Here is a 13,821-nt window from a genome sequence, read left to right as displayed (position 1 = left end):
GATATAATGCAATAATGTTCGCATTAAATACTGCTTTATACAAATACGATTTGTGTTTTATTTCCTTTCCTTTTTATAATATACATAAGATTATCACAATTCTCTCAGTTTACACTTGAATTATTGACTTAAATATGTTCGTAATATTGGGGCAGGGTGGCATAAAACACCTTTAGTCTGTTCTTAAATTAAGTCGATTAAGTCGATTTTCTTCACTGCTCGAAGTCAAATTTTAATGAATACTACAATTATTCTATACATATAAGTATGTTTGTTAGATACAATTTATGAAAATAAAGTATTTTAGATATAATTCAGTTATGATGACCAGAGTGAGAAGAAAAGGCATGTATACATACCTTGAAATAGAGACCATTTAAGGCCGCCAGGTCGCTAACTTCACGCCGCTATGCCGATAGGCCGCTGAAGTGCTTGATCGACTTTTTGGAAACAAATAGTTGAAAAAAGCTTCAGAGTGATAATTTGTGCATAAAAACGGTAAGTATATCATTGTTGTAGAAGAACAGGCATGTTTTAATGCTTTGAATTAGCTGACTGCTTCATAAACATTTTCAAAAAAAAAGTTCATTCTCGCTTCAGAGTGATAACTTGAAAATAAAAACAGTTAATATATATATTTTAAATGAAAAGGCATGTATACATGCTTTGAAATATGATACTAGTTTAGGCCGCTAGGCCGCCAGGCCGCTAACTTCACGCCGCTAGGCCGCTGAAGTGCTCGATCGATTTTTTTAAAGAAAGTTGAAAAACGCTTCAGAGTGATAATTTGTGCATCAAATAAGTAAATATATCATTGTTTTAGAAGAACAGGCATGTTTAATGGTTTTAATTAGCTGACTGCTTGATCGACTTTTTTGAGAAAAAAATGTTTATAATCGCTTCAAAGAGTTAATTTGTGCATAAAAACAGTTAATATGTCATTGTTTTAGAAGAAATTGCATGTATACATGCTTTGATATAGGATTCAATTTAAGGCCGCTAGGCCGCTAGGCCGTTAGGCCGCTAACTTCACGCCGCTAGGCCGCTGAAGTGTTTGATCGCTTTAGAGTGAAAAATTGTGCATAAAAACAGTAATTATATCATTGTTTTAGAAGAACAGGAATGTTTACATGCTTTAAATTAGCTGACTGCTTGATCGACTTTTTGAAAAAAAAATGAATTTCGCTTCAGATTGATAATTTGTGCATAAAAACAGTAAATATATCATTTTTTAAAGAAAAGGCATGTATACATGCTTTTAGATAGGATACCATTTTAGGCCGCTAGGCCGCTAGGCCGTCAGGCCGCTAACTTCACGCCGCTAGTCGCTGAACTGCTTGATCGACTTTAGATTTATAATTTGTGCATTAAAACAGTTAATTGTTTTAGAATAAAACGTATAAAATGATCTGAATAGAAAACAATTTAAGGCCGTTATGTAACACTATGAATAAAAAAATGATTTATTATTGTTTTTAAACAACACCGCATAAACAATTGCTTTCAAATAGAGAAAACATTTGGCCGCCAGGCCGCTATGCCGCCAACTTTACGCAGCTAGGCCGCCAGGTCGCTAGGCCACTATCTTCAGGCCGCTAGGCCGCTAACTTCAGGTACATAAATCACTAACAATCTTGTGCATTCACAGATCTTGTATAAATGAGGCTTTACTTTTTTATATTAATGTATCAAAAATGGATGGATTGGTATTGGGACTTTGGATTGAACTTAATATAAAGCTATTTTAAACTGCTGTTGATCATAATACCGCTATTAACAGATATAGAAATCAATAGTCAATACAGATAGGTTTCTTATACTCATTGTATCGATCAAATGTAAATCATACTTCTTATCGCAAAAACAAGACAGGGAATTTCCATAAGAAAAATAAAACAATGAAACAAATTGATCTTTATTGTTTCAAAAATCGTAGATTGAACTCTGGATTAAAAGGGGAATTCCCTACAGTTGTTGATGGATAAGAAATATAAAACTGTGTTTTTGCTGTACCTATTACTACTTTAACAACACTTGAAAGCAATGACGATTTTAGTAGCATGGATTGTTTTTTCAATGGGTATGTACTGATGTATTTGTCAAATTCGCATACAGTCTTTTGACGAAACTTTGCGTCTTGAAAGAAACTATGTGTAAATATTATGTAAACACTTTTTATGACAACACTGAACTTAAGAAAACAGTTATACAAAATAAACATACAGACTCTTTACATTGGTCAATGGTAAATATGTCGATACAAAAAATGGAATACTGTTACTATATTGTTAATATGGAGAGCGCAGCCGTGACGCTTGTATCGATTGTTTGCATATTGCTGTAGATATAAAGAATATCAAATATTTGTTTCAAAGTATTCACATACTTGTGTATCAACTAATTGTGTAAAATTATTCATATATTAAAACATGTATATGTTTGTGTATGAACGTACTTACAGATTATTACAGTTACGTGTCATTGATAATGTATTTCTTTTTCAAATTTTTAGCACTCAAGCTGTGTAATGCTGGGGCAGCCCCATCGAGTGAGTATCTACAGTGTGTGTATACCACGTGATAAATTATGTCATATATGCTACGTCAGAAGACAACATTTTGCTTAAAATGAAGACTTAAATCAGAGATAACTTTTCTTTTACAATACCATTTTAAATGAAACAAAGGGCAATCTATGCCGCTTAAAGAGCCCCGCCTTCGTTTTATTACCGGAGTTTGATAGGGTGATTAGTTTCATCAAACACTTCGACAAACCTGTTTCCAAAATCATGTTTTGACAGTGCTCCGTCAGACGGCCGTATTGTGAAAAGGTTTGTCGAAGTGTTTAAAGAAACTAAACGCTCAATCAAACTCTGGTAAAGACCGAAGGTAGGGATCTCAAAGCAGCATAGACTGCGCTATGTTTCATTTAAAAAGGTGAAGCAATAGTGAAGTTATTTTCGTTTAAAGTATCTTTTTCAAATCAAAATATTGCCTTCGCAATTTATCACGTGGTATACACACACTGATCTGAAAGATTTAAGATTCATGAGCTAGTAATAATATGGTGTTGTTTGTTTTTGTGTGTTTTTTTTTCTCTGTTTTTATAACATAATATACATACTCCGCCTTTTTACATCTACGCCAGTTGTTAGCTATTGCGGAAAATCGAGCATTGTATGTAAGCCAATCGTACCGATGTTAGAAATGTCATTTTTTTATAGGTATGACGTCACCATTGCGTCATATGTACTTCTGTTGTGTGGAAAATTCTCAATAAAAAAATGTTCTTATGATTGATAGACATGTTTTCACATGCTCAATACACTGTAAATCAAAAATATCATTATTGCTGAACTTTTTATTCCTTAAGTATCTATTCTTGCTTGATTTATCAATTAGAGATTAAAGCATAAACTGCTGCCCTATAGTTGAAAGGTCATTTTTGAAGAACTGTTATGGCGGACTGTGCAATTTTTAGAGTTTGTTTTTCAAGTGGAGTGATTTTTCTTAGGAATAGCTTAACCCCCCTTTTTTATTGTCTTAGAAAGTAATTTAAAGCTTGTACTTTAAGAATATTGATAAACCCCGGCATGCGTCGCTCCATACTGCATTTATCTTTATTAATGTAAAATATATGTAATTCATACTTACCTTTGTCTATTCATGGAAAGATATTTTGAAGTTTTCAAACCTTGGCATTTTAGGCCAGTGCTTAGCGCCATCCTGATATTACAGACGGGCTAGCCCTGCGTCCATCATGCCAAGATCATTAATAGTCACTAAGTGTTGTTAGTAATATTATCCTGGATAAAGTCCATTTTTTCAAGCATTGTTCATGCAAAATATTTAATAAGTACCAAATTATTCAGTAAATTATTGATGTACAGGTTTAACATTATTTGCATAACATGTACTGATCTCAAACCTGTTGTTTTATGGCACTAACACAGCAAAACGTAATAACTCTTGTCGGGAATTTCACAAAGTTCACATATTTTCTTTGTAATTCAGCGTGTACACCGCCATTTTACCTTTGAATCTTGGGTAATCCTGAGATAGTTTTTGACCTTTCAAGATTTCAAAACTTGACAAGTTATTCTTACTTGAGCGTTTGAATCATGTCGTTCCACAAGGTGATAATGTCTCTTAGTTAATAATCCATTATTCACATGAAATGCACTGATAATTTATTGTTGTAATCCATTGTGATGTTTTAAATCCTTTTTCGGAAACTTCACGGTCATTTGACAGTTCGTCCGCCATCTTGAATATTTTACAATGGCTGTCAGCCAATCGGGTCATTTGACCCGATTCTGGGTCATTTTCGGTCGGGTCAATTTGGGTCAGGTCATTTGACCGAGATTTTCGGGTCATTTAACCATAGGAGTATATAAGGCCGTGAATTTTCAGTCTCAGGACAGTCGAATTTGGATGATTGAACAAGCTGCCTGCATATTATTCTCAAAAGGTTAAAATCAACCTAAATATTTAAATAGACAATAAATAAGTAAATAAACTACTTACAAGTAATAAATTAACAGGCATCGATTTTATATTGAGTTTGTAAACAACTTTATACTGATAATACTATTTTATTGTCTTACTTCGACGTGCTGTGCCAACGTTCATATAAGCCAACGCGTTTTGCTGTGTACGGTGCCGCTGATTACTACCGTATATTATATCAGATGTTTGATGTCTTGATGCATATATTTATTTGCTCCAAAAATAAAACGTAAAACGTTCATTGCGTCGTCATTTTGGCTAGATCGTAACATTTATTGCTTCAAATACTTGGTCACCCTAAAAGGGACAGTTGATAGCGTTGACGGACCACGGGGCTAGGTCGTAACATTTATTGCTTCAAATACTTGGTCACCCTAAAAGGGACAGTTGATAGCGTCGACGGACCACGGGGCTAGGTCGTAACAATATATATGTTTATCATAGTCTGCATTTGCTCGAAATGCCTATAAATGTTGTCTAAAAATAATCATTTCATATTTAATTAGAGAGGAAATCACAATGGTGGTGTGTAACCTAAAAGGGACCAAACTGCTTTGTTTAAAAAGTGTCATTTTTGGCAAGAAATGTATTGCATTTCACTATTTCTGGCAATTTTTCACAATTAAATACATTTATCTTGTCCGGTTGATCTAAATATGCTAGTTCCTGTTTTTCACAACTTTCGCCTTTTTTTTGTTTAAAAAATTGAGTCGTCTGCAATCTTACGAGCACTGAAAACGTCCAAATTTGGTGAAAATTTGACTGCGAGAACTTGAAATGTGTGCAAAGATGTGTATAACTGCCCCATTCGATGCTTAGAATGCCATTTGAGTCCAGGTTCAGTTGAAAAACCTCAAAGAATGGCATTTTGGGCCAAAACGCCTTAGAAAATACAGACGCACAGGCACTTGGGTGACAGGCAGTGAAACTGGAAAACCTGACACAGACTATCAGATTGAGCTAGTTTTGGGAATATTTATGTATGAAGGACTAATCGAAAGTGTTTTTCATAAAAAAATGCAGGAACGGTTTAGTTATAATTATACGTTATTATCGTTTGTAGACTGTCACCACAGGTGTCCAGGAGGTGACAGCAAGTGCACCTTTACTGCCGGTGTAGGATACCATTGCAGATGTAGCGCAGGGTGGACAGGAACTTACTGTGGCGTGATAGGTTGGTTGATGGGGGGGGGTCGTTTGTACAGTTGCAGTTCAATATATGCATTGTATGCATTGCTTTACTATAACACTCATTACACGCACTATGTAATTAAAGTGTTGATCATAGGACACTTTAGTGTCAAACCCGGGAGCAAGTTTCAGGTTTCAAGATTTATAACAAAATAACCAAGACAAATTACATGCATGCGATTTACACATGAAAATGACAACATAATAAAACTAAACACAGAAAAAGATTTATATTACGTAAAAGAAAAACAACAACAACAATACATAACCACTGTTTAAAGAGCAACTTTAATGTTCAAAAGGAAATCGTAAATATTTGCGACCATTTATACATTATTGAAGGGATATTATTCTGAAGAAGAAACTACATACAATATTGAATGCCGACCCTTCTAGGCTAGGCACGACTAAAAGTCATAATCCTTATAGTTTTTAATTCGTTTGGTTGTTTCTTGAAAATCAAACTACTAAATCTGGAACCTGTTACATTATATGATTAGTCTTGTTCAATTGGAAGGAATCATTATTAATTGCACATTAACCAACACAACTAAAACCTTATTTGACTAAAAAAGTAAAACATACAAAACAGAAATTTTACGAAAAATATTGCATGGTGCAAGTGAAAAATATTCGAACGCCGGACGCAATTTTCGTCCGTAGCTCCATTTCTTTTAGATTTATTAACATAAATGAACATCAACAACAAATTTTGTTTGTGTTATTTTTCATTGAGCTAATGAGGGTTTATTTTTTCCTTATCTTTTAACAGAAAGGAAGGTTATTTTTTATTTAAGATTAGGTATTTGATGAACTTTCAAACCTCTTTCGGGGTTTTGGCAAACTGATTTGCTTTTCATGTGCACCCCCCCCCCCCCCATCCCCCAATTGTCTTGTGGCAGAGCTTTTTCTTCTAAACGTCCCAGTTCAACTCACGAACTTGTCATACGAATAATGTTAAATGTTAATTAATGGTAGTTCGGTCGTAAAAATACTACTGGAACACTTTCGATCACTCAGTACTGGTTGCAAAGTTGTTTCTCGTTTGTATAAGCTTAACACCGAGCACGTTAAATAACCAAGAGGTGTTCAACACTACAGATATCTAGTTGTGACTTGGAATTGGGATTTCTTTTAACTTAAGTCATCCATATCACTCATATACATTTAAAGTCGAGAGGGCACACGGTCAGCTCAAGCAATAATACAACAAATGTGCGCAGACCGAAACAAAGCGAAACAGAATGATAAAAATACAATTAGTAAATGAAATGTGTTAACTCAGATAATTTGATGAAGATAAATAAAATCACTTTACTTGCGTTGGAAACACCCTGACATTAAATTTCCTGAAACCGTCTTTAAATACTAAAAAACTGACCAATTAGAAAAGTGTATATTAAATAACTTGATTAATGATTCCATCTAGTGAAATAAACGTGGGATAAATATTGATTAGTCGATTAATGTAACGTAATATATAACTTAGAAATGTTAAAAGGTCTAAAGGTCAAAAACTTAAAATATTTGTTTCCTTTTCTCATCAGATTGTTCTTACCCTGGCTATTGTATGAACGGAGGCACGTGCATTAATTCTGGGTCAACAAGCTACACATGCAACTGTGCTCCCGGTTGGGTTGGAAGCAACTGTCAACAAGTTGGTACGTTCATAAGTTATTTGCATACTTGTTACGGAAGTTCCAGTTCAAGGCTTTTTGGCTTTATTATACTTAGCGTGTTTTTGTCTTTTCATAAAATTACATAACCTAACATCACCTTGCTGCAGTTCTCATGCAAGATGAGAAACCAGTCAGTTTTGCTTCGAAATCTCTCACTAAAACAGAGGTTAACTATGCTCAGATAACGAAAGAGCTATATGCCATTTTCTTTGGTTGCAAAAGGTTTCACCAGTACGTATATGGTAAACGAATCAAATGTCAGAGCGATCATAAACCACTGTTGGCAATTTGGAAAAAAGGCTTGCATTGTGCACCCCCACGTTTGCAACGTTTGCTGTTACAGTTGCAGAAATACGATGTAGAATTGATATTTGTCCCAGGTAAACAAATTCCTCTAGCAGACACGCTGTCTCGCAAATATTTACCTGACACATACCCAGAAATTGCAGAAGGTTTAGACGTGCATGTACACGCTGTCATGTCAAATTTACCTGTAAGTGATCAGAAAATGGAGCTGATAAGGACTGCCACAGAGTCAGATTCTCAAATGCAATTACTTGCAAAGGTTATTCTTGAAGGATGGTCAAATGACAGACCACAATGCCCCAGCACGCTTCTTGAATTTTGGAACTTTAGGGATGAATTGTCAGTAGTTGATGGCATTATACTGAAAGGAAACAAAATCCTTATTCCCAAGGAAATCAGACCCTTAATGTTGGAAAAGATTCATGAAGGTCACTTTGGTGTAGAAAAATGCACACAACGCGCACGCGAGGTTCTGTTTTGGCCAAATATGTCTTCAGAGATAAAATCACTAGTGCTAAATTGCCCAATTTGCCTAGAACACAGGTGTTCAAATCAAAAGGAACCCCTGCAACCTAGCAAAGTGCCCGATAGACCATGGCAAATCTGTGCCACAGATCTGTTCCACTGGAACAATTCTGATTATGTCTTGCTGGTGGATGCATACAGCAGATATTTTGAGGTTAGCATGCTCCCAAACTCAAGGTCAGTCACAGTGATTGATAAATTGAAAGGTTACTTCAGCCGTCACGGCATCCCAGAAGTTTTACGATCTGATAATGGACCATGCTATGACTCTTTAGAGTTCAACAAATTTGCAGAACAGTACGATTTCAAACACATAACATCTTCCCCAGGTCACTCCTCGGGTAATGGACTTGCTGAAATTACCGTCAAGACAATTAAGTCTCTGTTCACAAAAACAAAACAGGCAGGAAATGACCCATACCTAGCACTGTTAGAGTATCGCAATGCCCCATTACAATGTGGTCAATCCCCTGCACAGCTCTTAATGAGCAGACAGTTAAGGTCAACACTGCCATTAGTAGACAAACAGCTTAAGCCACGAGTACATGATATGCAGACTGTTAAAGACAAAATGCATATTTCCAAACAAAAGTCAAAGTTTTATCATGACCAGTCTGCTAAGCCACTCAGATCTCTTGAAATAGGCGAAAGTGTAAGGGTAAGGCAAGGAAAACGTTGGTTACCTGCTGTAGTAGAAAAAAGGGTGAACAATAGGTCATATGTTGTCAAAACGGAGAACGAAGGATTATACAGAAGAAACAGGCAACATCTTTTAAAAACTAATGAGAAACCTTTTCCCACCAATGGTCAATCTTATCAGTCAAATCCATCCACCTCTGATCTAAATCCTAGCCCAATACCTTGTCCTGCTACAGAAAAGTCATATTCTCTAGGTAATACAGTACAGCCACAAGTATCAGAGGAAACATTTAATTCCCCTTCAGTTGAAATACCTGTCAACTCACAAGCACAGACCATTTCAGATAGCCATTGTCAGACATCTGATGATAGGGTTTATTATACAACGAGATCGGGTCGGAATGTCAAAATGCCTCAGAAACTTTCATTGTAAATACATGCTGTATTGACTATGTAAATAATGTTTTCAGGAACTACTTTTTCATGTTTATATGTTTAATTCTTGTTAGATTTTAGATATAATAGAGAGTGTTCTTACATTAGCAGAAAACCACAAGACATGTAATATAAACTATGCAGTCATAAAATGGATAAGTCAAGCTGTGCATTTATTGACATAGGAACTTAGCAAATTACTACAAGCTGTGAACTCCAGTACTGACTGTGAGAACCCTACTTCAAAGAAAGAGAGATGTTACATAATTGGACTAGCTGCCAATTACTGATAAGCCCAACCCACTGTAGTAAAGGTGTATCGCCCACTAGCCAATAGCAGTCTCTCTGCTCAGAATACACTTGACCATTCATACATGTATTCACTCTGCTTATAGCATCCATGCTGTTAAGAACTAATAAAATGTTGTCTTCTAACTGGAGTTAGTTGTTTACCTAAACCAGCTAACATACAAAACAATAAGTAGCTCCGTAATGTCACATGTGATCATTTTTAATTCAACATTTTGGTGTAGTCTAAAATATTTTTCTTCCTTTCTCAAGCGCCTGGGCACAATATACGCTTATAAAATATAGTTGAAATCCGTGTTAGTAGTAAAAAATATAGAAATTTAATAAAAGGGAAACAGTTTATAACGTGAAGTATCAATAAAGTGTGAAAAATATAATCACTTCATGGTTAATATGATTTTGTTGACTCCTTGTTAACTACACCGCCACAATTGAAGGCGTAACCTGCATAAACAGTATTGGTTCGGTATATCACAATTAATATCAGATCCCATGGAGGGCGATAACATATAATGTTAACCGTCGAGGCGCTTATGTAGACATAATCACTCGCGGGTTAATATTATATGTTATCACCGTTCATTGGAATTGATATTTATTTAATATAAATACGTTCAAATATCAAGAACGACAGTATCATTTGCTGTTAGAGGGTACAGTTTGAGTATTTTCTTGTTGTATGCATGAGGTGGCATGTTAGATCTCATATTTCTAACAGACTGAAGCTGCTTTACTATTTTAATTTAACATTGTTTGAATATCACTAGACTGCTCGTATGATGGCCACTGCTTCTATCATGGATCCTGCTTACCGAGTTCAGATTTGAGTGATTTCAGCTGCGTTTGCAACTACGGATGGAAAGACACGTACTGCGAAAGCATAGGTTGGTGATAAATGATGAAAATATTAATTTGGAAATTTTCAGCTGCCTATGCGATGCATTGTCTTATACAAACAATTCTCCGTCTTGTTTTAATCATATAAGCTTTAATACGTTTTTGAAATCATTACAGATAAGTGTACGCCATACAGAAATGCCGACATGGTTTTTGTTCTTGATGTCTCGCTGAGCGAAAATAAAACCAGCTTTAGCCGACATAAAGCGTTTATGATGGAGTTTGTATCCAAGTTTTCCAAGTTTCCAATCGGTTCTGAACATCATCAGTTTTCACTTGTAACCTTTTCGATGGAGCCGGAAGTCATTTTCTATCTCAACGATTTCACAGACAAGGATTCTATCGAACATGCTATTGATCGAATGACAGAATCGACTGCATGCGATGGCTCAACGTATCCTGAAAAGGCACTAGATTTGATTAGGTCAAAAATATTTGCACAAAGTTTTGGAGCAAGGCCAGGAGCATTGAAATACGTGTTTGTTTTAAGTGATGGCCTTTATTCACGTCCAGTCGATGCAAATCGGGAAGCAGTAAATTTAATGTCAGACACTGGAGCCAAAATATATGGCGTCGCAACTGGTCGTCAAGTCGACCATGGCGGACTCGTTGACATTGCATCGTCAGTTTTAGAAATTTTCCCCATGGTTGGATCCGACCTTGTTCAAACTGTACTGAGAGAGACCATGTTTGGATGCGAAGGTACGATTTACAGAAAAATCAGTAATACAGTCGAACCCCGTTGGCTCGAACTCGCTTGGCTCGAACTCATCGTTGGCTCGAGCTAGATATAGAGGACCGATTTCTTTAAGCTGCACTCTCACAGATTGAACGTCTTTACACCTTTTTTGTCTTGGAACGGGCCAATTTTTGCGAAAATCCATGGAAACCAGTTATATAAGACTGCTGCCAAAAAATTAGATCGCAGATTTTTATATTTAAGTTAAAAAAATGATGTTGTATGTATTTTTATTAAGCCGTTAGTAACGGTTTAAGCCATAAAACATTAATTTTCGAAAGGAAATATGAGAATCTACGATCTGATTTTTGTCAGCAACCTTATATCTTTGGTTTACAGATATTTACGCAAAAATTTGCTCTTTCCAAGACAAAAAATAAAATAATAAGTTATAAAAACGGTAAATCTGTGAGAGTGCAGCTTTAACAATTCCGCTTGGCTCGATTTTAACGAAGCTCGATGTATTTTCCACCGGTCCCTGGGAATTCGAGCCAACGGGGTTCAACTGTATTATTCAATTTATACTTTTGTCTGCAGTTATTTTGCTTAACTGTTGCTTCTACACGACATAGTTGCCTTCACGAATATTTTCTATATTGCAGGGTGTGTGCAACATGGATCGAACGTTTTGTTGGCTTTCGATTTGTCAGGGGAGACAAGTGTTCAAGATTTTTATTCTTTCTTAGACGCTGGTGCATTTATTACTGACCACCTCGGGCTTTACCCTCACGACACGGACATTTCTCTTGCAACGTTTGGCAATCAGTATGAGACGATTGTTTCTCTTGGTGAATACAAACAAAAGGGAGACATCATGACAAAATTGAACACTGCAATTCGACAAAATGATAAAATTACAAGAATATATGCTTCGAATCTTGTAGCAGGATTGGAAAACCATTTATCTACACATGGCCACTCAAAACGACAATTTGTTATACTCTTCACACAAGGTTTAAGTATAAACGCTATCGGAGACCACTTTGAGGAATTTGGCAAGCAGAGTGATGTGACAGTCGTGGTAATAGCGGCTGGACTTAATTCAGATGTTGAGAAATTGCTTCAGGTGGCATCGGATTCGGCCTACATCTACGTTTTAGGAGAAGACTTTAACACAGACAAAACTGTTTTATTTACCCTATTAAATGTTATTGAATATTTCAAATGTCCAGATTAACAGTTCGTTGTTCTGTGACTTAACGTTTCTACGACGTTTATAAGTAAATATAGAATATGACCTGTAATGCCATCACGTATATGTGAATAACATCTAAAACTAGTGTTGGAAATTATTTCAAGTTGACTTATGGAAACCTAAGGGCAGGCAAAGCAATTTAACAAGTATCACATTTTTATTTCTATCAGCCTCGTAATACTAATTCTTCATGAAGGGCGTAAACCATCAATACTGTATAATTAAGATTTTGGCACACTAAGGGACTTTTTCCGAATTTTTAAGATATTTTCCCATGAATTAAAAAAGTAATTCGTCTTCATTACGTCCAACCCCAATCATCAAAGTTACATAGAGCGACACGTCAACAATGTCTAAATCTTATTATCACATGATCAGAGTTTCAGACATAAACACAGTAGAGTCTGGTAAAATAAACACCAGTTAACAGAACAAAACTATTTTATATGAAAATATTATTGGAAAAAATGAGAAAAAACACATTTTGATAGACGTGATTTTTTTATCAGTTTCCAGATTTTTGAAAATAAACAGCGGCTTCATGAAGTTCATCAAATCCAGACAAATGTTATGACAGATCCTTTTATTTCCTTCGATGTCTCTTGATCAATCAAAAAGAAAATCTGTGATTGTTTACCTTCCAATTTTGAAGATATTGTACACAACGTCATGTAACTACTCATCTTTATAGCTAATAAAAATCTTGAAAATCAGCCTTATTAGTGTTTGAAGGGGTAAAGCTTAGTTGGATTTACTCATAAAATGTTCTCTTTCAAATAAATGTTTTTACTTTGGATATCAACTCAAAATGAAGTATTTAAAACAATGAGTATAATGTAAATGGAAATACTGAAGAAAAAAACATGAAATGTGCGGAGGAACACCTTAAGGTATTAACCTTTGTAATACAACCGTTTACACCCAGTTATACTGTGTGTGTTTTAAATGTTGATAAAATGATGTTTATTTTTTTATTTATTTATAATTCAATGCTAACCACATGATTGAGTAAAAATGTAACGCGAAATAAAGACATTTGTCACTTTCAAATCAATCTTTCATAGGCAGTTTTTGGTTTCTTAAAACAAACGTTCAGGCCTCCTGTCATGTCACGAGTGGTCTTACACTAGCTCTGGAATCAAAATAAAACGTATGTAAGCACAAAATACGTTTGTAGCGTTTAATTTGAACTCTGCATGTTCGATATTGCAATTAAGTTTTAAATCGGAGAACACATTCTTTATTATCGTCCAAGGTTTAATTAAATTATTTCCAGTAGCATGCAATACTCTTTTAGGTTCTTATTTCAAATTGTATTGAGGTGAAGTTGTGGTACGAGTGTCCTCCCCCCACTCACGGGGTTGTGTGTTCGAGTCACACGCTGGCCGAGTTATCGTG

The 13,821-nt window shown here is 35.4% G+C and overlaps 1 protein-coding gene across 1 annotated transcript; it reads left to right on the top strand.

Annotated features, from left to right (window-relative positions):
- Positions 1 to 1,912: 1,912 nt before the first annotated feature.
- Positions 1,913 to 13,136, top strand: LOC128214621 (collagen alpha-5(VI) chain-like). Its single transcript, XM_052921188.1, has 7 exons — positions 1,913 to 2,080; positions 2,513 to 2,548; positions 5,572 to 5,682; positions 7,247 to 7,360; positions 10,360 to 10,476; positions 10,607 to 11,191; positions 11,831 to 13,136. Exons 1-7 carry the CDS (start codon positions 2,044 to 2,046, stop codon positions 12,403 to 12,405), a joined length of 1,575 nt encoding a protein of 524 aa, XP_052777148.1. The 5' UTR covers positions 1,913 to 2,043; the 3' UTR covers positions 12,406 to 13,136.
- The last annotated feature ends 685 nt before the right edge of the window (positions 13,137 to 13,821 follow it).

The sequence above is a fragment of the Mya arenaria genome, chromosome 13 (assembly GCF_026914265.1).
Source record: "Mya arenaria isolate MELC-2E11 chromosome 13, ASM2691426v1".
Classification (NCBI taxonomy): Eukaryota; Metazoa; Mollusca; class Bivalvia; order Myida; family Myidae; genus Mya; species Mya arenaria.
The sequence above is the reverse complement of the archived record's forward strand: the minus strand, read 5'-3'. Positions and strand labels throughout refer to the sequence as shown.